The sequence below is a fragment of the Buteo buteo genome, chromosome 17 (assembly GCF_964188355.1).
Source record: "Buteo buteo chromosome 17, bButBut1.hap1.1, whole genome shotgun sequence".
Lineage (NCBI taxonomy): Eukaryota > Metazoa > Chordata > Aves > Accipitriformes > Accipitridae > Buteo > Buteo buteo.
This window is the reverse complement of record NC_134187.1, coordinates 18,186,598-18,214,308: the sequence shown is the minus strand read 5'-3', so window position 1 is coordinate 18,214,308 and position 27,711 is coordinate 18,186,598. Positions and strand designations below refer to the sequence as shown.

The 27,711-nt window shown below is 46.0% G+C and overlaps 3 protein-coding genes across 9 annotated transcripts in view; 2 read left to right on the top strand and 1 right to left on the bottom strand.

Moving 5' to 3' along the window:
- Positions 1 to 5,880: 5,880 nt before the first annotated feature.
- On the bottom strand, positions 5,881 to 11,286 carry CMPK2 (cytidine/uridine monophosphate kinase 2). Its single transcript, XM_075049197.1, has 5 exons — positions 11,062 to 11,286; positions 10,817 to 10,931; positions 9,831 to 10,032; positions 8,433 to 8,666; positions 5,881 to 6,691 (listed from the first exon to the last, which is right to left on the bottom strand). Exons 1-5 carry the CDS (start codon positions 11,158 to 11,160, stop codon positions 6,571 to 6,573), a joined length of 771 nt encoding a protein of 256 aa, XP_074905298.1. The 5' UTR covers positions 11,161 to 11,286; the 3' UTR covers positions 5,881 to 6,570.
- Positions 11,287 to 16,806: 5,520 nt separating this feature from the next.
- On the top strand, positions 16,807 to 25,717 carry RSAD2 (radical S-adenosyl methionine domain containing 2). Its single transcript, XM_075049196.1, has 6 exons — positions 16,807 to 17,161; positions 17,360 to 17,521; positions 17,987 to 18,216; positions 19,517 to 19,666; positions 21,451 to 21,483; positions 22,032 to 25,717. The coding sequence occupies exons 1-6, from the start codon at positions 16,807 to 16,809 to the stop codon at positions 22,194 to 22,196; spliced, it is 1,095 nt and encodes a 364-aa protein (XP_074905297.1). The 3' UTR covers positions 22,197 to 25,717.
- A 1,041-nt stretch (positions 25,718 to 26,758) lies between these two features.
- RNF144A (ring finger protein 144A) overlaps positions 26,759 to 27,711 on the top strand; it is a 68,402-nt gene continuing 67,449 nt past the window's right edge. For 4 of the 7 annotated variants that reach the window (XM_075049191.1, XM_075049188.1, XM_075049186.1 and 1 more), the window contains exon 1: positions 26,772 to 26,890. The gene's annotated coding sequence lies outside the window, so the exon portion shown is untranslated. Of the gene's footprint in view, positions 26,891 to 27,711 lie in introns of all 7 variants that reach the window. The other 3 variants (XM_075049193.1, XM_075049189.1, XM_075049195.1) reach the window with 2 other exon arrangements.

The following is a 27,711-nucleotide window of genomic DNA, read 5'->3' as shown; positions in this document are numbered from 1 at the left end:
TTTACAGCACTTTGAGAGCAGTTTCTTGCACAGATGATGCATCCTCCAAGGGAGGCAACTGTAATTTTAAAGTAGGTGAACTCTAGAGCTGAACTCTTTGCTGTGTTACAAGGGTCATATGGGAATGCTGCTGGTAGCTGAGGAGCTGTGCTGCTACGGGGAGGCAGAGTCAGATCCAGTTAAAAGCTCCTGATCCCAAATACCACAGTTAAACCCAACGGCAGTTCAGAAGCTGGGAACTGCTAAATAAAAGCTGACTGTAAGTGCTTTCCCTTTACTAAAATAGCCTATATTCCATTTACCAAACAAATCTCATGTGGAAAATGGAAAAGCAGAGCAAAACTGATATTTTTGGGGGCACTACACATACGTAGTAGACAAAAATAATACATGAACTACATTATTAAGGAATGTCTCTATATCTCATTTGAGAACAGACACACTTAGGTAATCAGCTCCAGTAAAATATTGTTGTAGAGTGAGAAAGCTCAAATGAAAATATTAGCACAGAGACATTTTTGCCAACCTGACACAGAAGAATTGCATCCCATTTTGGAGTGAAAACTAAAAATAGTCTTAAGATGTTTGAGGATTTCTTTTTTGGAGGAACAAGATAGGTGTCAGGGATGTCTGAAGCTCTGTATTGCCAGCACTTTGGAATACAGGTAGGAAAGGGAAGTTTCTGGGAGCTGCAGTCATGAAATGGAGCATTCACCCCGAAAGCTTACAGGCTGGGAACAAGGAGTACATGCAGCTATGGATACAGACCAAATTTCAGAGACAGTGGCAGTAAAGTGTCTTCTGTGTGTCAATACACCAAAATCTGCTTGCATCAGTAGGTGAGACTCATTAGCGTGGTGCATCATTACTTACCGTTCCAACCTCGTGCAAGTCTGATTAATACCACTAGAGTCAAGGAAGGCTTATTTGGAAATGGTCCACTATCAGAGTGTCCATATCACCCACCAAAGCCTCAGAGTCACTGGTCCAGGAGACTTACAGCTGTGGGAGGTGGTCTAGATCCTCTGCAGAAGTTCTGTCTTTTGTCCTCTCAAAAAAACATGTGTCCACTTGATTACAGTATCTTTCACAAAAGAAAACTGAAAGCCCAAGGAAATATGCAGACTGCACTAACCTTTCACCTGTAGAGCTGGTGCCAGGGAGAGGGAGAGCAGCAGAAAAAGTAAATTACCCCACTGGAGCTCATTCTGTACCTGCCGCGTGCTTAAAATGGGGCTTTATCTGTCTGGCTTTTTTCATAAGCAATGAGTTTATGGACATGGCATTTTTCATCGTATTTCCCCTGCTTTGGAGTACATGACATGCACTGTCTCTATGGCTGAATAAAAGGTCATGACTGACCAGCTGGTAACACAGAATGCATTTTTACCCTAATGGCAGGGTATTCTAGCTTTTGTTTCACATTACAATGATTGCATATTTACATAAACCCTACATCTGTTTAGTTAAATTAAGCCAGAGGGTGATGATCTTTGTCTTTACAAAAGAGCTGATTTAATTTTATTGAACATAGCTTTCCATTTAAAAGATCAAAGTCAGTGCGGCCCCCTGCAGCAACAATTCAGTCTTATGTGTTTCTTCAAATATTCAAATTAAGAAAATAGGGGAACTGGGACTGAAAAAGCTAATGAATTTTAACAGACAACTACCAATTACTCATTCCTTAAAAAAAAAAAAAAAAAGGGAAAATAAAAATAAAAACTCTTTGGGGCCTTTGTTTATCCTGGGCTTGAAGAGAGACCTTTTTCCTTCCATCAAAGTCCCATGGAGTGTCCTGACTCTCCTGCCTCTGAAACTTTCAGGAATTGATAGCGGAGAGAGCATGCACGTTTTTAGGCAAATTTCTAGAAGCTGGTAATGTTATGGGGAAAAGACACAAAATATGGAACAGTGAAGAAAATCTGGTGAAGAACTGGCCTCTCTAGCTATTACGCCTTAGTTCCAGGCACTAAGCACAGTGAACTTTTACTTGATAAAACATCACTTTGTATATAAAGTTGCTTGTTACCTCTACAGAAAATAATGGTAAAAATCGTGACTATGAAACTGTATCTGTAATGGAGATAGATATTTCATGTCTTCTGAAAGAGCCTGTGTGTCACCTCCTAGCATCTGACTTCAGGGAATTAGTCTTGGTCTTGCAAACTTTTTTCTTTGGGAGAGGAATGGTTGAACACCAGCCTTACCTTTCACTGCTGAAGTTTGGTATTTGCTTAGAAGTGGTTGCTTACAGCAGCACTTACTACTCCCAACACTGGGTGAGCACCATGGCTACATCCCATGCTACAGCAGGATGAGGCCAAGCATGTACCAAAATCCACCCTTCCCTCTTCTCGTCCTGTGGTTACCCCCTGCAGAGGACCTGGGACCAGGGACCAAAAGGAGCTGTAGCATGTTCCAGGTTAGCCCTCAGTCAGGACACTGAAGAAACCGGACCCAAAGTCTGGTTTGGTTCCAAGGAAACCTTTCCAAGAGATACATGTTGCTTCTACATTACATCTACATAATACATCCACGTTAGCATTTCAGCTTGGATCAGGAATGCACTTCTGAAGCATTCCTCCTGACCGCCCCTCCTCACCACGCTTTGCTTCACGTCGTGGAAGACTCCTGGCATCTGTGAACTGGACTCCATCCAGACAAACCCAAACCAAAAGATCTGGTGTAGGAGCACACTTACTGCGCTACAGCCGCTAACACGAGACCAGTCAATGTGACCAGATTAGAGCTGGTCTGAAATAAATCTCTGAAATATATCGAGGGCACACGCTGGGTCCTCTGCGCCAGCTCCTCTGTGCTACAGATCTGCCCTACTTGTTCCAGGCCACCTGCTAATACAGGCACAGCCCAAAGAGGCTGCACTGCTGCTTTCTAACCCTCTCACTGTTTAAATGGGTGAATAGTGCCATTTTAGGCACCATATGGTATCCCTGCAGGCCTCCAGCTGCCACTCTGCAGATCAACAGCTCAACCAAATGTCTCGTGTCATATCTGGCAGCCCCAGGCAGACATCTCAGATACCTTAGGGAGACTAACTGTCTGTGGATGTCTATGTTTAGGCAACTGAATACCATTTTATTTAAGTATCTATTCCCCTCTAGACCAAAAAAATGGAAGCAAATGAGATTAAAATTGAGAAAAAAAGGTGCTTGAAATACTATGGTGAATTCTATAAAATAAAATAAAATTCCTTGCAAAATTCTCTCATCTAAAACTCTTGGAGGCATTTTTAATAACTAAAAAGTACACAAAGCTTAATTTGGGCCAAAAAAAAGTATTGTTTTGTACTTCAAGAAACACTTGAGATTTATAAATAACATTTATTGTTCAGTAAAGGCTGCATTCACTGACTTTAACAGAACTATTGAGAAGCTTGAAATTAAGTCCCTCTGTGTGCACCTTACTGGTCTAACACCCCAGATGCTCTGAGGGCTGTAGTATCAGGACCTTTGCAGGATCATGTCCTAAAGCTAGATCTGTACTAGTAAATCAGTAAATTCTCAAATTACTGAATTTCCTGGGAGAGTAATAAAAGAAACAGGCTTTGGCATGTCCTCTGCCCTGAGGATGACTGACAGAGAGCAGCCTTCGTCTGTGCTAGCTAGCGCCAGGCCTCCAGAATGGGCTGGCTGCAGGTGAGCAGGGATGCTCCAGGGGCTGACCACGCTTGGCACTGTATGGCAGAAGCTGATGGCCACAGGCCAGCCCTGTGTCACAGGCTAACCTCCCACTCTTACACAACGATCACACTCCAAAGCTGCAAAAAAACCCAGCTTTATCTACCAAGAAATAGCCTAACTTTCTGAATCTGCATGGAAATAGTCCGAGCTTCAGGTCTGTTAGGCACTGAAACCAAAATCCTGACCTCTTGTGGCCATCAAACAGCCCAGCAAAACAGTTTCTGACACACGAAGCAGATCATGCTCTTGCTGGGTGCGCGATGGCCAGTATTTGTGTATTCCTGCTGCTCCTCTCCCAGACCTGCCTGCGTTTCAGCAGCCAGTGACAAACCTCTACAGTTGTTATAAATGTAAATTAAAGTAATAGTGCAGTCTTTTTAGACACTGTGGACAAAAATGTGGCAGAAATGCCACAGAAATGGGAAGTATGGGAGCGATCATGCACATTAACATACTGCATGTGGCACACCACCTCTTGCAGACCTTTAATTCTAACAAAGACCTGAGAAAGGGAATGTGGGTTTGGTCTATCTTGCTCTGCTGTTCTGTTAGTCTGCCTAAGGAGCTTTGGGTTAAAGACAAACGTGGACTATGAATATGCACTGCATGTGTGTAATTAATAGTGTCTGACATCACTCGCATATGTATTATCAGCACTCTTTTAAATACAAACCTACACCTTTAAGAACTCAGCATCAAAACCCAAGCAGTCTGGCTTCATGTGCAAGCTTGCATAAGGAGAAAAGGCACTTAGTGGTGTTTCTCAGGCCATGTGATCTCTTACCCGGAAAAGCTAAGGCTACACAATGTTCAGGGCAGGCACACTATTTGTACCCTAAACGTCCATGTGCAGTGATGCCCTCTATATGTGAACTTCCTATATCCAGGACTGAATACCTGAATGCTTCATAATTTCTAAAGTGGAGCACCTACAACTATGTATTTTCAGTCTGCATGTACGGCAAATCCCAAGGCTACTGTTATACAAATAATACACCAAATACAACAGCATATATTACTAGTATGTATAAAGGTGTGATATTAATAGCATATACTCACAAACATTAAACAGTGCATGAATAAAATGTATTTTTGAAGTTTTCCTTTCTATCACCTTGCATATATAGATTGTATATAGGAACTGCAGCACTGAGGACATTTTTGTTTACAGGACAGATTGATTGATAATTGCACTTGCTTAACACAGGAAAGGAAGTAAAAACAGTGTTTTAAATCAAATTTACCTTTCAGTTATGTTCCTTCTGGATCTGCAGGCCATTTCTGACCCCACGAAGGCTTATTCATATGTTTAGTTTTACACTTAGGAGTAACAACAGTGAAACTAATGTACATAAAAATAAGCCTTTGCAGAGCTGAAAACTCGATGGTAGCCTGCTTCCACATTCAACGTGCAAAAACAAGAAAGAAAAGGTGAAGTGAAAAGGTACAATAATTCCCATTGCCCAGATTCTCTGCAGTTTCCCATTTCATATTCTCTCAAAAGAACACAAATTCACATTAACAAACACTAATAGGATAGAGAAAATGTTTTGTAGAAAAATATTTTAGCAATCATTTGTAAAATGTTTTTAATTTCAGGTTCTTCTCAGGTCTCTGTTTCTAATATGCCAGCATTCTCCTGTTTCCCTCTGAAATGAATTGATATTTCAGTTGCATATGCTGACAGGCTTGGACTTGATTACTTAGTGGCCTAGGTGCTTACTGGCCCTCACTTATGACACATTTTTCCCAGGATGCCAATCACAGCAGCAGTTGCTCATCCTCTATTCCAGCAACACTGGGCCACTGGATTGCCTGTGCCTAAATGTTAGGATCATTTTATTGTTTTACTGCTGGATGACATTCCAGCCTCTCCTTGGGCATCTCATGCTCCTGCTGCAGTCCAGTGAATTCTGGTACACAATGGATGCAGGAATAGGTTCTCCTGGTGATGAAGGTGCAACACGATAGCATCTTGAAATGTCATAGTGTCAGAGAGCACTCTGAGGTACCTCGTACATGACCGTATGTGGTGGGTTGAGCCTGGCTGGATGCCAGATGCCCACCAAAACTCCTCTATCATTCCTCCTCCTCAGCTGGACAGGGGAGAGAAAATATAATGAAAGGCTTGTGGGTCGAGATAAGGACAGCTTAATAAAGCAAAAGCAAAGGTCGCATGTGAAAGCAAAGGAAAACAAAAGATTTTATTCTCTACTTCCCATCAGCAGGCAATGTCTGGCCACTTCTCGGGAAGCGGGACTTCAGTACTCGTAGCGGTTGTTCCAGAAGACCAATGTAAGTAACGAATGCCCTCACTTCCTCCTCCCTTCTCTTAGCTTTTATTGCTGAGAAGACATCATATGGTGTGGAACATCCCTTTGGTCAGTTTGGGTCAGCTGTCCCGGCTGTGTCCCCTCCCAGGAACTTGCCCACCCCCCAGACTACTGGTGAGGGGGAATGTTGGAGAGACAGCCTTGATGCTGTGCGAGCACTGCTCAGCAGTAGCCAGAGCACTGGGGTGTAACCGACACCTTTCTAGGTACCAATGCAAAGCACAGCACTGGGAGGGCTCCTACGGGGAAAATCAGCTCTGTCTCAGCCAGACCCAATAGACCGTGGTATGTTTGTGGCTTTACTAAGAATGCTGAATAACGTGAGTAGTATTTTGCTTTACACAGAAAAGAACAGTAGACAGCAGTGAAACAGATTACCTGCACAGATAACTGTTGACAGAAGAAAGAGAAGATCCTCCTGTGGGACAAAACCCATCACAGTGCATTTTCAGGTACCAAACCCAGAGGGGCAATAAAGAGTGTCTTTTAAGTGCACTAAAAAGTATCTTTGAAGTGCTGTTACACAGAAGTTGCTTTCACAAAGCACAGTGTTTCTTAATTAGTTGTAGCACTGTCTGGAGAACCTCTTCCTTGGAGGGGCTGGCATCAACCACTTGGCATGCAGGATTCACCATCCTCCTGTATGACTCTTCAACCCTGTTTAAAAACAAAACAAGAGAAATGAAACTTCAAATTGCAGGGATATGAAATGGCATTAGTCATCAGTCTCAGAAGAAAGTGTTCACACTACAGAGACAAAGGAAAAAAAATCTAATATGAAGTTAAGAATTAAATCTACTGCAAAGATCAATAAACCATTAGTAACTATTACAATGCGAGCCCCAGAATGCATAGTTTCCTTGACACTGCTTCCCAGAGCTCTATCCATATTCACATGGCATGGCATTAAAGTATTTCCTTCTTTACAGCTTGGCACTGGGTAACGTCTGGTATAGCAGTACAGTGGACAGCCTGCTTCTAACACCTGAATTAAGTTATTTGGAGCCTGCTAAGGTGTCCCTGAACTATATGGCATGGCATTGTGTAGGTGTGCTCACTGACTAGATTACAGAATTGACACGTCATTCAACCCTTTCCTCTGATCAACTTTGCTAACCAGATGAATACTGGAATGAAATACAGGAGGAAAAACTCCTCGCTTAGACTATAAGCCTTCTCATAATGCAGAGCTCTCCCACATTTAGCCTGTGAGGATGTGAATATCATTTTCTACAGTCCCACAGTTAATAATGCCAAACATTCAGGCCACAAGTCATGAGAGGAATCGAGCAAGATTCTGGATGTTCTCACATCTAGGTTGACATAATAAGTGGAAATAACCAAAAGCTTTCTGATGGGACTACGAAGTAACAGAATGAGAACACAAAAGATTCTTAAATGGCATCATGTTCCCTAGCTCACCCACCCCTCTGCAGGTCCCACTATATGAACCATGTGTTCGCACAGAGTTTCTGTCAGAATTAAGCAATGGATATTTTTAAGGTATATCATCACCAGAAATGTTAAAACCCTAGAGGTAGATTTCAGCTTTGCGTTTGTAGATACAGACACCAAACATTCAGGTGTCTAGACTGAGGTATCTACACAAGCACTAGGTATTTAAGTGTCCACCGTAGATGATGGTGATCTGATCAATACATTTGGCAGAGCCTAGACAGCAATTCAGCACACCCTGAAGTAGGATAGCTAGGGTGCAATTCAGTTGCTTAAGCAAATGTGTCTAGTACTGTTTGAGATGCTCTGGACCATCTCATTTAGCTTGCAGTTGCTGGTCCAGAAAGTGTCCACAGGTTCTTCATCACATTTGCCAGCCTCATGCAGATGTCTCAGATAGTATCAGATGGCTCTAGATACTTATGCTTAGATCACTGAGCAACAAGCAGGTGGTGAACTGAATCACTTCAAAGGCTCCATTGAAGGTATTGACTATATTGGCACCTGAGCCACTTAGCACGACTAAAGACATCTACAAGAGGAGATCTAAATTTTATTCTCTTCATCTGGAGATCAATTCCAGACTTTTCTGGAGAAGCTATGTGTTTCAACTTCTTGCCTCCTAGGTCTGGAATTTTTAGGTTTCTCTTCTTCATGATCTCAGTAAGAAAGGTGCTACAATAAAAGCAGCAAGTAGCAAGATACAAGTAGTTTAACTCGAAGCTCCTTCGCAGGAGAATGAAGTTCTTCATCTGCAAACACTTTCAATCAGAAGTGACAGAATTTACCCTCCTTGTCAGCCATTAATCCTTTCCAAAAACAACCCAACCCAAAAGCTTAGACATAGGAATTCCTTGTCCCAGTAATGTGAGTGGGACATTTGCTACTGATCCCACAGGAGCCAAGATTGCCTCCATCCTCTTATTCCACAAAAAAAGTGTACCTTTGGCGAAACAAGGTGTTAGCTTCCAGCTCAGCTTCCTCCTTTGTCTTCTCCAGCCCCCGACGCTGAAGTCTTTGGATTCGCTCCTCAGGGTCAACAGTAAGGAGAAGAACAAGGTCGGGTTTAAGCAGATCTTCAGGCCACTGGTACACCTCATCGTGAGCTGGTGGAAGATCCTCGACTTTCCCATTTACTTCAGTGGCAATTGCGTAGGCAGCTGTGCTGTGCCAGTATCTGTCAAGGAAATATAGAATGGAGAGAGAAATTTTAAAGAGGACACTAATTCTTCAGTAATATAGAAGACAGGTGTCACTGTAACGACAAGTGCAATAATGACGAGGTAGGTGACACTGATTTTGAAGAGAAATGTAAAGAATAGTTCTGTGCCATCCATTATTTCTTAACAGAGTGATAATACTCAATGCAATATCCAGAATTGCTGTGAATTATTAATTAAGACATATGGTAGAAGCTACACATTATGCAAAGAGTGTTCCAGATACTCCTATCAAGAGAAGGTCTTCTCATATAATGAGTAAGGTCAAAAGAAGAGTTACATTATATGTCAAAACCCAGTACTCTGAGTCCCCTTTTTGTGGTTCCCTTCCTACTACAGGCAACAGATTTGGTAGAGAACATGCAGTCTTCAACCTCAAGGGAATGAAGACAGAGATCATTAATGGTTACGCATTTCACTTGCATTTAATGGTCCCACCACTATGAGGCACTGTATTTTATAGATTTCAATGGTTTTGCGGCTGGTTAAAAATAGCACTCCCACCCATACAAACAACTTCTGCATATGTGTGTTGTGGGGGGGAGGCTACAGTACATCTACTGAAACAAGCCAGGGGTTTCAAAGTGCATCTAGACTTTCTTAAGAGTAATACTGAAAGCTGCCTACACAGTTAGTCAAAACAAGAAGTGACATAAACAAACCCCCAAAAGTGGGATGCATATTTCTGGTTTTCCATCTTCAAAGAGTAAGTCTGCCTAAAACTCGGTCATTCTAATCCACCCATATCTCAGATGCATCTTAGAGATAGCCATGATCAGCAGCCCTTGTTCTCCTCAGGTTTGTCGCAGATCCCTGGTTTGGCTCAGGCTGCACAGTCCACGCCTCCACTATTTCTCACTGAAGATGTAACACTTTTCACGTGTCCTAAAGCCAGTTATGAGTATTACACTGGTGGAAGTCCCTCATCTTATTGTTATCATATGTATTATTCTTTAAAAGATTTAATATTGATTTAACATTCATCTGACTATCTGTGAGGTAGCACTTAAAAAAAACAGAAAAAAGAAGAAACCCAGAGACTATCATTGACAACTTCTGCTTGTAACACTGAACAACTGTATGACGGCACTGATATAAGAGGAATTCTTAAATATACAAACCTGTCAATGATCACAGGTGCCTGAGTGGATGCTTTCGCTATTTCTGAAGCAAGAATGTAGTTGCCCGCAGCATAAAATGCTCTCTTAATGGGTGCTGGCTCATCATCAAATATTGTCCTCCACTGGCTGATGCAAGCTGGTGGGGACCTTAGCAGAACGCCATTCAGGGTGTCCTTAACAGACTGGGTTACAGTGGTTTTGCCTGCATTTCATTTACAGAAGGAAACATTTGTTATATTACATGTCAGATAAAACTGAGTTTTAAAAACTGAAAAATGCTCCTATCTGTTCACTTGGAGCCCATGTTCTGACACGTGACTATGTGACCTGAGTGTGTCATGATAAGGTTTTCAGTGGGAAATGATTACGAGCCTGGTTGCAGGAATTGTTACTCCACTTCCTACTCTCAGGGCCTTCCACCCTTCCCTCTTGCCAGCTTTCAGTCTTCACTCCCTTAAATGCATGGCAATTTCTCTATATATCCATTTACAACGTTTTTCTAGGTCACAGTTCGTGTGGATGCTGCCATGCTGTCACCCAATCCTTTCTTTTTAGAGGGGATTTTCAATTCCCTTTAACTGAAAAGTCAGAAAACAAAGTTATTTGGAGGCAACTAATATTTCTCTCTGAGACAAACTGCTGCCAGTTTCCCAGACTACCACTACTCTAGTTCGTTTATTTGAAGGCTCTCCGGTAAAAGCGTGTTTCATCATCTGCACGAGAAATTTAATTTCCAGCACTCCGCTCTTCGTAGTCTTTAATTTACGGAACGAAACTGAACGTCCCACTGAACGAAAATTAGCATGGGCTGTTTGGTCTTTTACAAGTAAGAGAAGACAGGCTGGTATTCCTAATTCTTGCAGACCCGGCACACTTTCCCAGGAAGCTTTGAATCCGTAAGCCTTACCGCCTGGCTGAGACCCGTTCCCGGTTGCTCTTCCCAACCGCTTCTCGCCTGCGGCTCTCCAACCATGCACTGCCCTTACCTGTGGCATCCAGCCCCTCGAAAACGACGACAGGGAAACTTCCCTTCCTCTGGTGCTCGGGACATTGCTCCAGCAGGTCGAGGACCGCTCCGGCCTCCGGGATCCGCGCCGCGCACTGCAAGCAGAGACGTGACCCTTCCCGCCCGCCCGCCGCACCGCCTGCCCGCCTCCGAGGCCGCCAGACCCAAACCGCGGCCCCGGCCCCCGGCCCCCGCGCCCCCCCGCAAGCCCCGGCGGGCGCTCACCTCCCGCAGGCGGCGGCGGACGGCGGCGGCGGCGGCGGGCGGCAGGGCCCGGCGGAGGGGCTGGGGGCCCGGCGGCCCCGGGGGACAGCGCCGCAGCATCGCCGCCCGGAGCCGGGGCCGGCGGAGCGCAGGGGAGCGGGGCGGGCGGCGCCGGGAAACGAAACTGAGCCCGGCGGGCGGGGAAGCGGCTGGCTGCGCGGAAAGGGGCGGCGGGCAAGGGCTGCGGCCGGCCGGGCGGGCGGGTTTGCTGCCTCCCCCCCCCGCCCCGCCCGGCTCCCGGCTCCCGGCTCCCCGCCCCCGCTTCAGCGGCGCTGGAGCGAACGGGCTTGGCCCCCGCGGGCGATGGCTCCGCGCGTGGACGGGCGGGAGGTGAAAGCGAAACAGTCCGGTCTTAGCCTCGGGATCCGCCCCCTCCCGCAAAAAAGGGTCCCGTTCCCACGGACTGCCGTGGGGCGATCCTGGTGGGCTCAAAAGAACGAAACACAAAAAAAAGAAAAGAAGAAGCGCAAATGTGCTCTGCTGCTTCGGGCCGGCCCAAAGCGGCAAGCAAGCCAGAAGCCAATACTGGGGTGACTGGTTTGCTGTGTCGCAGTGCCCAAGTAGCACCGAGCTGTCCGGTAACTTAACCCCATTGTCCTGTTACCCAGTGCCTTGACAACAAGACCAACGGCCTCGGGTAATTTTGGAAGTAATATGGACTTTTACTAGCCTGCAGTGCTTTCAGAACTTCATGATGGCCAGTTTCAGCCTTCGTCAGCTCAGGGGCAGGAACCAGAAGCACTGGAAATAGTGGCAACAGTTAGGTTCATGTCAGCTGCTGTGACTAATGTTGCCCAAAATGTTTGAGTTTTCAAAATATGTAACTGGAAATGTAGGAGAAACTGCACCTCTGCAGAATCCTATCTCTCCCTTTCAATAGTTGGAAAACTGCCACTTAGAGATATCTATAGTTAAACTTCTGATGCACCTTCTGGAAGAATATACTCTACAAGCGAGTACACTCTACAAGAAATTCCTCAGGAACTTGATGTCTTCCTCTGGTCAGCTCAAACATGCTGCACAAATATCTTTTGCTCAGCATACCTGCAGGGAGAAGGAAGCAGCTGGTAGGCAGTATCCGTTAGCTAGAGATCACCTATACCAGTTGGAAACTGCCCATGGTAAAGAAGCTGGTGGAAGGCTGGGCCAGAGCAGGAACTGGGAACACAGCCTTGGAGGCTCTTCAATACAGTCTCAGCAGCAGGTACCCAAACTAGCTTTCTTTAAAGCAAAACATGCCCTTTTTCAAACCTGAGAACTCCTGCGTCGTTCCACATCACTCAAACACATGGCTATGGCAGCTGGGTTAGGGTGCCAGAAGACACAGGGTAAAACATGGTTCCTTATACAAGAAGCCAATAGATGGTTATTTTAAGAACATAGTAATAGGCACTACTGAGTCAGACTAGTGGTTCTTCTTGCCCAGTATTTTGTCTGGCAGAATGACAAGCTGTGCAAAAGCCTGGCTTTTCCATGGTCCCTTCTCCTCGTCCTCATGCTCCTCCAGCTTCTACAGCCACCAAATTAGAAATGTTAGACAGCACATCTGCATCTCTTCCTTTTAGCACCTATTTATGGACCCTTGCTCATACATCCCTTTTTGACTCCATGATACAGTCTGCCTCCACAAACCCCTGTAGTCTCAACTTCCAGCAAGGCACAACCTGTTATGTAAAAACAATTTTCTTCCATACGTTTCAAACTCATATTCAACTTGTTGCAACAAGTGTCCCTTCTAATAATATTACTGACTTTGGTGAATAACAGTTCAACATTTGGCATATTTATCACTCTCATGGGTTTTTAAAGCTCACTCAGCTTTGTCATGACAGAAATGAGACCCCCCATCTCTTGTAGGGCAGATGCTTCATCCCCTTGATAATTTAGATGCAGGGATAACTTCTTTAATGCCGTGAGGTCCTGCCAAGACGTGGAGATGTGAAGTGTACTGCTAGTCAAGGTACGGCTACACGTACCGAGGTTTCACAAAGCAGCAGAATAACACCATCTGCCTTGTTCTCAATACCTTTCTGCATGATAGTTTTTTGCTGCTGCCTCCCACAGAGCCATTGATTTCAGAGGGGTAGCAACAGTGACTCTGAGATCTCTTTCCTGAGATGTAATTGCCACTACTGAGCTCAGCATCAGGTACACAAGGTTTCAATTATTCTTTCCTACAAGCATTGCCTTACCTTTATGCACGCTAAGGCTTATCTGCCACTTTTCTATTCATTCATTTTTATGAGGTCCAATTGACTTGCAGCCAAGTTTTGATTTCAAAGCACTTGAAAAGCTAGCCGTATTCCTCACTGACCTGTCTGGCTCCTTGCTCTCCTGTTTTCCTCTTTTCCTGATGCCACTGTTGCTTTTTCCCTCCCTGCTGACTAAAGTGAAAGAGCTTACTTTCATTTTTCCTTTTCCTCTCCTTGATGTAACCTTGATTAAAAGCATTCCTGAGCCAAGTTGGTGGTGCTTCCTTCCTCATTTGTAATATAGATCACTTATAATGTGCTTATGAGATCATTTATAATAGGCATGTGATGTCTGTCCTTCTGAGATTTCTTGAGATGAACAATTTGAAGACTTGCGATTATCTTTAAGATCTCATGCTTACCACAAGTATTCTTAGTACAAGTTTTCTACCTCAAAGGAGGGAGAAAGGCTGTACTCCCTGTGTCTGCATTAGCCCAACTTGACCTGAACAAAAGATAGGAATGAGGTGAGAAAGGAATTCGAACTGGGACCAGAGAAGATGTGACATGGGATAGAGTTCCTAACATGGAACAGAAGGGATGTATGGAGTGATGGGGAAACAGAGCGTACCAGACCTCTCCAAATTAATTGAAACACTGAAACAACCAAGGAGCAACTTCAATATCAGGTTTCAGTCTAAACTTGCATTGTCTTGTCTTCCTCCTTTTGCAATTCCATTTTCAAGTTTGTCACCATCAAACCCTTTACTTTATTAGAAAATCCTGCTTTCATCCTTAAGCTTCTGTCTTAACGTAAACCTCAAGGAACTAGAAGGGCACATGGATAATTCCTCCTATGGTAACTCACTGAAATAGTCTCTGCTGGTAAGCTCTGAGACACTTTTGGAAAGCCTTGGGAACTGAGATGTTTCCCATCCTGCTGCAGGAATACATTTGTGAGGTGGCATTACTGGGGCTAGACACAGCAAGAAGTGTCCCATCCTGCCCTACTGGCATGAATCTGTTCCAGCAAGAAAAAGCTGATAGAAATAACAAAAAAACTGGCTGAAGGAGAAAACCTGAAGCCCCATTATTCACCGATCCAGACATTACTGAGCCAGTAGATTATCTCCAGGAAAGTGAAGGGAAGGTGATGGAGTTTAAGGATAGCAAATGACAGTACTAATTAACATAATGGCAACACTTTTTATTCACAAGCAGGTTTTGTTTCCCATTAAAATTTGCAAACAGGATGAAGCTAGTTCTCCTACCCCTTTTTCAAAAAAAAAAAAAAAAAAAAAGAAGTGAACATGAGGGAAAGACTGTCCTGCTACATTAGCAGTTCTGGCAGTTCAGTGGAAGTGAGGGAAGCTCCAACTGAAGCCTGCCATGGCCGCCATGCAGTTGCTAGGTGTTGAGATTTGAGTATGGCTCCATACTTTGGCAGCAGTGGCAACAGTAAAGTGCCCATGCAAGAATGAGGACAGACTGACTGAAGGCAGCATAAGGTCACAGAGGACCTCGTGGTGTGTCTAGGCACACTGGAGGACTGCTGATGGCAACTGGTGCTATGAGGGAGGTGTCTCCAGCAATAGCTGCTGTGCCACCGAGGAACTGAGGAAGATGGGAATTGGCAGGTTGGTCCCAGTCTCCCCTGGTGTCTCCATGGGAGGGGGCGGCAGCCATCTGCCCCACCAATGTGTCACCTCAGGCAGCTGCCAACATTTCCTGCTGTTAAGGCTAACCCTATATTCAAATTGGTGCAGTAGCTTTGCTTGAGGTGCTGTAGGCAGTACTGGAGACCAAGAATTAAAGAACCTTCAAGTATTTTCTTGTCATGAATCTGAAGTCATCAGGCTCCCTAACCTGGAGTGCTCCGCAATGCAAACCTGTTTAAACCTGCAAGAGCTCATGGCTGTTTCTGAGGATGCAGCACAGTTGTAGAAGCTCAGCTTTCCCCCTACTTCACAAGTCACACCGTTTTTGACCAGAAGAACTGAAGTCACTGAGCCCACACACATCAAAAGGGGTCCTCAGGTGTATTTTGGGTTTGTGTGGTGGGGTTTTGGTACCGGGGAGGGGTTGCAGGGCCAGCTCCTGTGAGAAGCTGATAGAAGTTTTCTTGGCTCCAAGTCGGACCCGCTGCTGGCCAAGGCCAAGCCCGTCAGCGATGGTGGTAGTGCCTCTGGGAGAACAGATTTAAGAAGGGAAGCCTGCAGTGGGGGAGGAAATTGGAATGTGAGGAAAAAACCCTGTGCAGACCCCCAGGTCAGTGAAGGAGGGGGAGTAGGTGCTCCAGGCACTGGAGCAGAGATTCCCCTGCAGCCCTTGGTAAAGACCATGGTGAGGCAGGCTGTCCCCCTGCAGCCCATGGAGGTCCACACCAGAGCAGGGGGATGCCCAAAGGGGGCTGTGACCCCATGGGAAGCCCGTGCTGGAGCAGTCTGTGCCTGAAGGACTGCAACCCATGGAAAGACCCACACTGGAGCAGTTTATGAAGAACTGCAGCCCATGGGAAGGACCCACATTGGAGAAGTTTATGGAAGACTGTCTCCCGTGGGAGGGACCCCATGCTGGAGCTGGGGAAGAGTGAGGAGTCCTGCCCCTGAGGAGGAAGGAGCAGCAGAGACAACGTGTGATGGACTGACCCCAGCCCCCATTCCCCGTCCACCTGTGCCGCTGGGGGGGGAGGAGGGGCAGAAAATTGGGAGTAAAGATGAGCTGGGAAGAGGGGGGGGGGAGGGTGTTTTAAGGTTTGGTTTTACTTCTCATTATCCTGTTTTGTTTTGATTGGTACTATATTAAATAGATTTTGTTTTTTCCCCAAGTCGAGTCTGTCTTTTGTCCATGACCATAAGTGGTGAGTGATCCCTCCCTGTCCTTGTCTAGACCCACAAGTGGGTTTTTTTATGTTTTCTCCTCCACATCCCCCTGGGGCCGGGGGGCAGGAGTGAGCGAGGAGCTTGGTGGTGCTTTGTTGCCGGCTGGGCTTAAACCACGACAAGGTGCTCGACGGGCTCAAACTCAGAGGCGCTTAAACCCGCTGCCAGCCCCGGGCAGCCGGCGGGCTTCGTGATGGCCCTGCGGGGCCGAGAAGCGGGTCGGGGTGGGGGGGAAGAAAGAAAACAGCGAGCCGCCGCCCGCGGCTCGGTGCCAAGTTTCCCTTCTGCGAGAAAGGAAAACGAAACCGAGCGCTTCCCCGCGCTCCGGCGCACGGCGGGGCGGGAGGGGAGGAGAGGGGAGGGGAGGGGGGCCGCCGCGCTCTTAAGCGCGGAGCGTCGGGCGTCTGGCAGCAGCTTGCGAGCCGAGCTGAGCCCAGCCGAGCCAAGGCAAGCCAAGCCAAGCCGGGTCGAGTCGAGTCGAGCCCAGTCGAACCAAGCCCGGCCGGATCGAGCCGAGCCGAACCGAGCCCAGGCGGGTCCACCTGAACCGCAGCCCGTCCCGCCGAGTCCCAGTGAACCTCCGAGCCGAGCCGTGCCGAGCCGAGCCGAGCCGAGCCGAGCCGAGCCGAGCCATGCAGCTGGGCGTGCTGGGCCGCCTGCCGCTGGCGGTGGCGCGGGCGGTGCTGGCAGCGCTGCGCGGGCGGCTGGGCGCGCTGTGCTGGAGCCTGTCGCCCCTCTCCTTGCCCCTCTCCCTGCCCCTGCCCGGCTGGCGCCGGGTCTCGGCCCCCAGCCCCGCCGCCCCCGCGGGCCCCCGGCGGCAGCGGGAGCGGGAGTGGGACGACGCGCCCCCGACGCCCACCAGCGTCAATTACCACTTCACCCGGCAGTGCAACTACAAGTGCGGCTTCTGCTTCCACACGGCCAAGACCTCCTTCGTGCTGCCCCTGGAGGAGGCCAAGCGGGGGCTGGCGATGCTCAAGGAGGCGGGTGAGTCCGGGGGGTGGGGGGTTCCCCCGGTGGGAGCGGGGGCGGGGGGCCGCGTTCCGGCAGGAGCAAGTGGCGTCGAAGAAGTTATCGCGGGGGGTGGGTGTCCCTGTGTCCCTCTTCCTACGGCTGCAGTCGTGTGGAAGGAGCAGGCGATAGGCAGGCAGAGGTTCGCAGCATCTTCCTTTGGTCCTTTCCTAGGAATGGAGAAAATCAATTTCTCGGGAGGAGAACCGTTTCTTCAGGACAGAGGCGAATATGTGGGCAAACTGGTCCAGTTTTGCAAGCAGGAGTTGAAGCTACCAAGCGTCAGCATTGTTAGCAACGGCAGCCTAATTAGAGAACGGTGGTTCAAGAAGTACGGTAAGGAGAAACGACAGTGCGCAGAAGCACCGGCGGGGTTTGGGAGCCTCCTCGGGGCAGCCTCACCAAAAGATGGGTTTTGGTGCAAGTGGGAGGTGGTTTGTTAGTGGTTCATTTACAGTCAACGCAAACCAAACGTAAGTACCGGTGAAATACTGCTAATTACACGTTATGAACATAAGCAGTTTGTACTGTTGCCTCTTTGGTATAATAAGATAATAAAATAATAGCTCAGACTGTCTGCATAATGCTGGGGACACAAACACACACACACAAAAAAGAACAACCCAAAAACATGTTTTGCTGCTGCTGCCGCTGTGGCTTTTGTGGTTCATGTGAGGACTCCACAGAACTGTATTTACATGGCATTTGGTGACAGATCACAAGGAAGTGAAAGTGGGCAGTCTCCTGACAGCTTTTAACTGAGGGACTGAATATTAATACATTTTTAAAACTTGTTTTCAGGTGAATATTTAGACATTCTGGCAATTTCATGTGATAGTTTTGATGAGGATGTCAACGTTTTAATTGGCCGTGGTCAAGGAAAGAAGAACCATGTGGAGAATCTGCATAAACTGAGACAGTGGTGCCGAGGGTATGGTGTTGCTTTCAAAATAAATTCAGTGATCAACAGGTTTAATGTTGAGGAAGATATGAATGAGCAGATCAAGGCACTCAACCCCGTGCGCTGGAAGGTAAGAAAGTAGTGTTGTATATCATAGTTTCCTGTTCAGAGAAAAGTAATAATGAAGTGAAGTCCAGGAGTTGTCTGAGACCCTCATGACCTCAGTCAGATCTCCAGCTCCAGCTCCAGCTTGGGCTGGTGGTAGCAGACTTCTTGTCAGTGTTACATGGTGTTGAGACAGGTTCTGTCTCTTTCTGCACTTAAATGGAGCCCAATATGTCAAGAATCTTTTTTTGTTGTGGCATTTACAGGAAAATACTATTTCAGCGTATGTAGATCTAGGTTTTTTATGATATTAAGAATAAGGTAGAAGACCTTTAACATTTGAAAATGTGTCATGATGTAGAGAAAAAGAGGAAAAGCTAGTGTACAATGATACATTAGAGTTAATATATCATTAGCAATATATAGTAGTGTACATTAGACATTAATGTTCTGTTATAGAGTATTAGTGGTTAATGTGCACATACGATATTTTCTACTAGAAGTGTGTTAAATACCAGTCTGAAAATGGGTAGCGATAATGTGACATAAATATGGGAGAACTTGTGGAATAATTCTCGTTATTTGCTTCATGGAAATTGGTATACACACATGATTTCCTAGGAAAAAATATCACTGTAAGTGAAATCTTGGTCCTACTAAAGGAGTGTAAGGAAAATACGACATTTTAATATTTCATCAAGTTTCCTGGCCTACTTTCTTACTGGTGTTACAGAGCATGTTGATGGCAAAGGCACCTTTTTTTCTCCCAAGGTCTATTCTGAATGTATTTGAGGACTTGGCCTTTAGAAGAAGGCTGTTAAGTAGACAAACTATTACATTTTGTTCCCGGGGAGTCGTCCCTATCTTTTCTGTGACCATCTGAAGCCAGTTAAACTTACAGTCACGAATCAGGTTAAAATCTTTAAGAATAAAGATTGACTTGATAGTCTGCATTGTACATAGTACTTACTGGCATTTATGATACAGACTTACCAATTGAGGTTCAATCAAAAGTTTATTTGAGCTTTGATTATCTGTGCCCTTATTAAGGCCAGAGCAGTTAAGATTTCTGTGGAAACCTGATCAGGAAGCATGACTGTATAATTACATTTAGAACACTGTAATATTAATTTGCTAAAAATAAATCTGTACCATGCCCTTCGTGTAGTATTCACTTATGACAATTTGCGTCAGTGTGGCTCCACTGAAAGAAAAATTAAAGACATTGCTACTGAGACAACTGAAGGTTTTTGTCATGGTGACAGTTGCTTCTCCTCAAGGCAAGTGAAAACATAAAATCTTAACCAGGTGCTTTCTGTCTTCAGGTATTCCAGTGCCTGCTCATCGAAGGGGAGAACACTGGTGAGGATGCCCTGAGAGAAGCAGAGAAATTTGTTATCAGCGATGAAGACTTTGAACAATTCCTGGATCGCCACAAAGGTGTCTCCTGTTTGGTACCTGAGTCTAATCAGAAGGTAAGATTGAAACTGTCCTTTTGCAACTTTATTTTCAAATAAAGTTGCAAAGATGGAAAAGAACTAGAGGCTTTCATGGCAATTAACAGTTTCCCCTTTAGTATTGGCTTAGAAGAGGTACAGTACGACTTCGTCAGCAACTGGTTTTATGATGGCGGAAACCAAGGTTTTAAATTTTCTTTAAGGCTCGTTATTGAGCACAAAGTTATTAACAGAATAGTAAAGACTGATTGATCCCAGTCCTGTGGAAAACAGCGGGAGTTCTCTCACAGCGTCATGTGGGCCTCTGCTCAGTGAGATGGATGTATAAAGGATAAGCACAGAAACTGGAGAAACTGAGTTTTCCACAGCTGAATGGTGAACTCTAAACAATAATTAAGCCGTTTGGAATTGAACAGCTCTTCCCCACCAGGGCACAAGATCCTGAAAATGTTGAATATTAATGTAAGCACACTTCATACTCTAAGCATAGCTTCCTAATAGAGTTTCACCATGATGTTATGCTATGGCAGTGTCATCAACCTACGCAAAGTAAGATATCCCAGTCAGCGTTATGTTGGGTGTTGAGGAACAGGAACTAGTATTTTTGCCTGACATACCTTACTGGGTACTCCCTGCCACAATAAAGTCGCATTTTTAACATTGTCTGAACTCCTTTGGACTGCATTTTCGGGCTCTTTATTCACCAGGAGACTCCTTGTGCTACTGCAGAGCCCAGCAGTTAACTTGATGAGCTGCCATCCAGCTTACATTAGCTGCAGTAGAGGACTTTAGTGCCTAAGGGTGGAGCTGAGGACATTTTGTAAGATGCCTACAGACCCTATACATGGCATGAGGAGAGTTAGAAGACTCACTGTTAAGAACTGAGTGAGGAGATACTAAGTTCAACCAAGTTCAGGAGTGCATTAAATCTCCCATCTCATGTTCCTTTTCCTCTCCACAGATGAAGACTCTCCATTTACAGTTTACTTCTTAATGTATAGAGAGCTCAAGTGAGCAGACTGGGTTGCCTTTACTGTGAAAGACACAAAAGTGGGACTGTGCAGTGTAGCATTTAAGGCATTTGGTGGGAGAGAGCACTCATCAAAAAAGGTGTTTAGATGAGAACCCAGAACTGCTTCTCCAATTTTTTCCATGTAAGAAGTCCTAGGAAAAAAGCATAGACTTCCCTCAGTAGGTTTGGTTCTAGAAGACTGCCTCTGATTTCTGTTAAACCTGGGTGAAAGATGGACACCAAATTGATCAAAGAGATTTCCCGTTCTACACAGAAGCGAGCTACAGCTACCCAGAGAATTTTAGGCACGATCATGTAGGAGATGCGCAGTTAGCTGAGCAAAAATGTCTTATTTCAGCTGTTGGCCTCTTTTCTGGTGCAGACCTGAGAGCTTTTTGAGCTGGTAAGTTACCTTTGAGCTGGGAGAACACCTTTGTCTGTTGGGGTGATAATTAAACACCCCAGCTTAAATGGGCATGTCATTTGTTTGGAAAATGACATAATCATTCTAGTATGCAAAACAGTGTAAGTTCTGCTGGTGTAGAAGTTAATAGAAAACTTGGGTATTATTTAAAACACCTTTATCCAGTTGGGCACCCACATTTCAATGAGACGCTTGAGAGGTCTATAAATTTGATTCAAGCTCACTGAAATAGTGGTAAGACACTACCTGTTTCAAAGATTTGGGTCAGGCTTTGAATGAATAGTTGTTTGTTTTGTCCTTGATATTTCACTGGAATGGAATTTTGGTTTATATATTAATTTGTTTTTTTCTTTTGATCTATTACAGATGAGGGATTCATACCTCATTCTGGATGAATACGTAAGTCCTTGTTCGTTACTTCGTATTTGTATGCTAATATATGTATGTATACAACAGTGATAACCAATTCAATTTACTGTGCATTCTATAAAAGAATATTACCATGTAGTACAAGGAATAGATATAATTTCTTCCCATCAAACATACTGAGAACTTGAATATAAGTAGGACCTAAGGAGAAGTTGCCATCAGGTTGCACGTATAATCATCGCATCATGAATCTTAAAGTATAGATGTGTATCTTTGCTGTTTTTCTCTAATTTAAAAATACAAAACTTGTCCTGAAAGTTCAATTTCAAAGAGCCAACTTAGTTACATGTAACGGAAGAGCAAACATTTAATGTTCAGGAATTATGGTATGGCTTTGTTGCTGCTAAGATGTGTCAATGTGTCTAACCATGAGCTTCTGAGCCTTCTAAGGGCTACAGTGAAACTGTTCATGCACTTATATAGGCTTTTGTGGGATTGCAGTGCAACTTGTTTAATTCTGTAGAAGAATTAATCTTTTACAAATTGACTTTCTAATGTCTTATCTATTGATGTTCCAGATGCGTTTTCTGAACTGTAGAAATGGACGGAAAGAGCCTTCCAAGTCCATCCTAGATGTTGGCGTAGAAGCAGCTATAAAATTCAGCGGATTTGATGAGAAGATGTTCCTAAACAGAGGAGGAAAGTATGTGTGGAGTAAAGCAGACATGAAACTGGACTGGTAGCTCAATATACTGAGTTAGGGCACGTGCATTATGTAAAGAAAATGGGTTTGTATATATGTGCATGTATATATGTATCTAATGCTTTTATCTACACTTGGTATATTATATGGAGTGATGTTCTATATATAAATGTGTTAAATGTTTTTAGAATGTAGGTTATGTTCTTATCTATTGTTTGGTTGAACATTACCAAGTCCCTTCAGAGCTTTCATATAAATAGATCTCTGAAATCAACTTTCTAGACCATTATATGAAGGACTTAGGGGCAAACTGTTAATATAATGTCACACGGGAAAAGATTTTAAAATGATACATAAGTGTGCATGCCAGAAAACAAACCAAAACCCAGCCCAATCTCTAATTCATTATAAACATTTGTATCGATGGATAAGTGGAAACTCTTACTGGAGAACGTGTTCTGCCTTGTTCATATGGAAAGGTGGGTTGCAGTTCCTCACTAGATCACCAGAGGGCCAGCTGGCAGTCCTCTGGAAGCAGCCCCTGCCTTTTTCAGGGGTAGTAGAGGGTCAGAATCTAGGAATCGTTATCTGTAATCATGTATTTAAAAGGAAATCAAGATGAAAAAATAGGCAATTTTCATTCTTTAAGACTTAACCGTAAAACCGCCTGTTGTTGTTCTCCCTCTCCTCCATATACACGGGATATTTGCAAATATGTTGGGGGATGTAATTTTCTGTGAAAATGCATTTTTAGTCATGAAAGAAGATAATATTTGTCCTAAAACATAAAAGTGAGTTTTAGCCAGTGACGAGCAACTTCCTACTTCACATTGGCAATGGTGTTAGTTCTAACAAATATTTAGAGTGAAAACGATGTTTGCATTTTATTAATATCTTCCTCAATTTTCCTTTTATCTGCAAATATTGATTTATTATTTTTAACATGTTTTTCTCTCCCTGTACATACAATTCTGATGAGTATTCCTTCTGAAATTAATTAATACTACGTAGCACACCTAACACGTACATTCTGTTGCATACTGGCTGTTATTCACATACTTTTTATTTTGCTAAGCCATGAAATTACAAACAACAAAGTTCATATATCATGTATCCTTGTTTTAAAGGTTGCTTGGCTCAGTAATCGTTCTTGCTTGCTGGTTACAAACATGCAAGTATTAAGTGAAACTAATCGGGTTTTTTGACAGCTGCCTTTGATTTTAAGAGCTGGCAGCATCAACATAAAATAGAGAGGTGTCAACCCCCCCTGCAAAAACAGTAATCTAATATACTGCCCTCATTCTTGGTTTTCTGGCAATTGTTATGGCTTTATAATGGCAGTTTTCCAAATTTAGCTAGTCCCATCCCCGCTCCCCACCCCCTGCAAAGCTCTGTATGAAAGGCATAGGGATAAGCATTGTACAAAGCAGAAGTGAGCTGGCACTACTCATTCATCCTGTCCATTGAACTCAATGCCTGGACTGTCTCACACGTTTAAATATTTGCAGCAGTTGGGAGCCAGCATGCGCTAAATGTACCATGTAGAGAAAATTACGCCTTCTTTCATTTTTCTGATAATGCTAGTTGCTTTTTTTTTTTAAGACTTTTGAGAGAAACGTTTTGCTTTCACCTAATACATCTTCAAAGTTGAAGGGGAAAGCGCTTAAGTAGGAGCTGCTACTTCTGAATAAAGGAAGGTGCATCTCTGAATACCCTGTGAAAATGTTTCCATTCGTAATTCCTTCAGTTTCTACTTTTACTATCCTAACTGTAGGTATACTGTCTCAGTGGTGCTCTTTTGTCTCTTTATATTTTGCATTTTGCAATCACAACACTTCCTAGACACTTACATTTCAGTATTTTTTTTTCTTTTATTAATATGAAGTGACATTTAAAATGTGGCCCACACACATGAACCCCACAGTCTTTTGGCAGCTCTTTCGCTGACCTCAGTTGGAGTTCTGCCTGAGTAGCAACTATGGGCAGCACAAATTTATGTAACTGTGGGGTTTGACTTCCTCTGTGTTCCCATTGCTCAAACGTTAAATCTAGCCTCTTCCTCAGTATCTCTGCTGCGTGATAGAAAGGAAGCATTTGCCTTTGCTGCTGGCTCAGTCCCAGCATGGGGAAAGATTTAGTGCATCAATGTACCAGTACATCTACCAGCTTGCTGCTTCTGCAGAAAATGCCAGCTGTATCACAGCACGCAGATGTGAGGTACACAAACTCCCATTCAGATCCAGAAATGCTGCCGTTCTGTGCTTTGCGTTTTACTCTGTAAATGGCTATTCTTTTGCTGCAAGAGATCCTCTGTGCCTACGGAGGAAGCTGCAGGATAAACGAACTGGAGCTGAAAATGTGAAAATCCAGTAAATAATGCAAAGACATTGAAAATGGCTTTTATGAAGGTCCTTAGCTCTTATCTTCTTACAATCTTAAGCATTTTACATCGCTTCTTGCTACCATACGTAATTAAGAAAAAGTTTCTGCTCCGTGTGATACTCTTTTCCAAAGGACATGCCAGTTGTGTACATTGGAAATGAAGAATTTGTCATAATGAAGTTTGACAGACAATCACTGAAGTTAATGAGTAGCTATTGGTATTTTTATATGCAAAATTAATTTTTGTGTAAAATCTCAACAATTTTTTTGGCTACAGTTTGATTAACCTGTTTGTTTTTGTTTTTTTTTAAATCTATAAACACAGTTCTCAGTTCACAGACCACAGATGGACTTCAGGCTTTCATTCTGTAGTTAGGCTGAACTTTTCAGCATGGGACTAGAAAAATAATCCCGAATTCAACAGGGCTACTACCAGGCTTAGAGATTACAGGTACATTGTGGCCCTGAAGAGTCAGGATTTAAATTTAAGTCCTGTGAACACAGATATGCTTAACTGTATTTTCACGTGTAATCTCAGAGGACTGTAGCTAAGCACTTGCTAAAGATGCTGAATTGGGAAGGAACTTACACTGTAGTCTACTAGCGTTATGCAACTGTTGCTATTTGTAAAATTTGTAGAGAATGAGCATTTGGGAGAATTACTTCAGTTAAAAGTGTGAATGTACCTTGGGTAATGAGTAAAACTGTCATTGAAGATGCAATGTAAGAAGCCCTCTTTCTCAGTGTGAAGGATGCTGATCTATTTGAATGTTACAAAAGGTGAATTTTTAAATGAGACTGTCATGTAAGTAGTGCTAAATATTTCACGAGTATGTTGCACATTTCAATAAATGTTTCTATTTTCTTTAGTTTGCCTGTAATTTCTTCTTTTTTTTTTTTTTTCAATATAACCCAGAACTGTACTAGCAGAAGGTGTGACTGCATTCACAAGAGGTCTGTCATTCTGGATGCAGTCTGTATTTAGCACGAGGGGCTGCTTGTGCGGTGCCAAGGGCAGCATCTAGGCCCAAATGGAGAACAGTCGTGGTGATTCTCCTTGAGATGAAAAGCATCTGTTAGTAGCTTGAGTGGACTGGGCTGTGCCAGGAGGAGACAGCTAAAATACCTTGTGTTGTTCAGATGACAGCCATTACGAAAGACACAACTATCCATAAATATCTGAGGAGAAGAAAAGATTATCTTCAGTGATGGGAAATAAGAGAGAAAAGCTCGTCAGTTCGGAGGAGTAGACAGGTGGCTTCTCAAGCTCTTCTCCTGTCTTCAGGCTGCCGTGTAAACTCCTGCACTAGACAGCCTGCAACTGGGCTTTTCACAGTAATCGGTTGGGTGTGGTGGGAGGCTTAGCTTTTCCCCCCCCTTGCCCTTGCCAGCCTTTTTTTTTCCCTGCACATTCTCTTGGAGCAAAGGGGCCCAGGAGCGGAGCTGCAGCAAGATGCTTCACACCTTCCCGGCCCCACGGCCTCCGCAAGGTGCCCCCAGGGGCTACTGTGTCCTGTCAGCCCTGCTCCGCCTCGGGCGAGGGCGTAAGGTGCCTTCGAACACATCAGCCTGACGGCTCCCATCCCTCTTCCCAGCTCGGCGTTTTCCCTTTTGCGCCTCCGCGTGTTGCGGAAGCGAGCCGGTCGTTGCTCCATACCTAAACCAACAACGGGAAAGCAGCCGGTTTTGCTGAACGGTGCTTGCCAAACAGCCGTGCCCATCATGGTTCCCTCGCGTTTCCCTTCTTCCCCGCCTCGCAAGCGAGGCAAACCCTTCCGCCCTCCTTTGTAACATCCATCCCCGGCTGTTTCTCTCCTGCCGCTGAATGACCTGCCGGGCCGGGGGCCGTCACGGCAGGGCCCCCCGGGATGCGAACCCTCCAACGAGATGAAAAAGAACGGGAAAACCGGCGGCGCGGCGCGGCCCTGCCCGGCCAGGGAACACGCCCGGCGCTGCCAAGCGGGAAATCCCGGGATCCCCGCGCCCGCCGGGCCGGGAGGCGCCTCCCGCCGCCGCCGCCGCCGCCAGGGGGCGCCGCCGTGCCCGGCGGAGCGGGGCGGCCGCTTCAAAGCGGGCGGCGGCGGCAGCGGCAGCGCGGCCGTTAATGGCGCCCGCCCAGCTGCGGGCGCGCCCGCCCAGCTGCGGGCGCGCCCGCCCCCGCCCCCCCCGCCCCCGCCCCCGCCGGAGAAAAGCCCGGGAGCGGCGCCCGCTGCGCACACTCCGGCTCCGCGGCTGACGGCGCCGCGGGGGGCGGAGGCCATGGCGGCGGCCGACCGCGGCTCGGCGGGATAACGCGGGGGTCCGCGCACCTTCCGCGGGCCGCCGCGTGCTGGCAGAGGCTGGAGCGGCAGGGTAAGGCGTCCCGGGCAGCGGGCGGGGGGAGCCGGGCGCAGCAGGAGGGGTGCGGCCGGGAGGTGAGGGGTGTGTGTGTGTGGGGGGGGTACCTCCGCCGGCCCCGCCGAGGCCCGGCGGGGGTGCGGGGGGCTTAGGGGGTGTCCCCGCTCCCCACCGCCACGGCGGTGGGGCGGCGGGAGGCGGCGCCGAGCCGCACCGGGCACCCACATGCCCTTACGTAAAGGGCTCTGCCCGCCGCTTCCCGCGCGGGCTGCGGGGCCTCCCCCGGGGCAGAAACCACGGGATTTCTGCCGCCCGTGGCTCTCTGCCCCCCCCCGAGGGGGGGGCTGGCCCTGGCACCCGGCTCCGAGCCGCGCCGGTGGGTGCCCCTTTGACGGCAAGGTGGTGTTTCGGGGGCGGGGGGGGCTTGCGCTCGGTTTTGGGAGGGGTACCCGGCTGTGAGGAGGGATGGCAGTGGGCGGGCTGCCTGCGGGGCAAGGGTGCTGCCGGCGGTGCGGCTTCCAGCGGGTCTTGTCGGGCACGTCGTGAAAGCGGCCACAGCCACTCGCGTGTTTTCAGTCCCGTGGTTTCCATAAATGAGCTGAGGCGTCTTGAAGCTGTTCAGCGCCTTGGAGGGCAGCAGCCGCTCTTCGAGGTGGTGCGAATAATAACTAAGGGGGGCTGTGGATTGACACCCACAGGCAGTGTTCTCCGACACAAGTGAAGTGTGCGGTTGGGGGAGAAATTGGTTGGTTTGGGTTGCAGGGGTGGAAAAAGTAGGAGTAGGACTCGGGGGTTTCGTGTTTGTATTTTTTTTAATATATATTTTGCTTCCCTCG

What these genes read in the sequence shown, in the direction of transcription:
- CMPK2 (XM_075049197.1), bottom strand. Translation starts at nt 11,160, where the DNA reads ATGCTGCGGCGCTGTCCCCCGGGGCCGCCGGGCCCCCAGCCCCTCCGC. An exon ending in CGAGGGGCTGGATGCCACAG is followed by an intron (nt 10,033 to 10,816) that starts GTAAGGGCAGTG and finishes AATGAAATGCAG; the next exon opens with GCAAAACCACTGTAACCCAG. An exon ending in AACACCTTGTTTCGCCAAAG is followed by an intron (nt 6,692 to 8,432) that starts GTACACTTTTTT and finishes GTTTTTAAACAG; the next exon opens with GGTTGAAGAGTCATACAGGA.
- RSAD2 (XM_075049196.1), top strand. Translation starts at nt 16,807, where the DNA reads ATGCAGCTGGGCGTGCTGGGCCGCCTGCCGCTGGCGGTGGCGCGGGCG. An exon ending in TACCTGAGTCTAATCAGAAG is followed by an intron (nt 19,667 to 21,450) that starts GTAAGATTGAAA and finishes GATCTATTACAG; the next exon opens with ATGAGGGATTCATACCTCAT. An exon ending in ACCTCATTCTGGATGAATAC is followed by an intron (nt 21,484 to 22,031) that starts GTAAGTCCTTGT and finishes TTGATGTTCCAG; the next exon opens with ATGCGTTTTCTGAACTGTAG.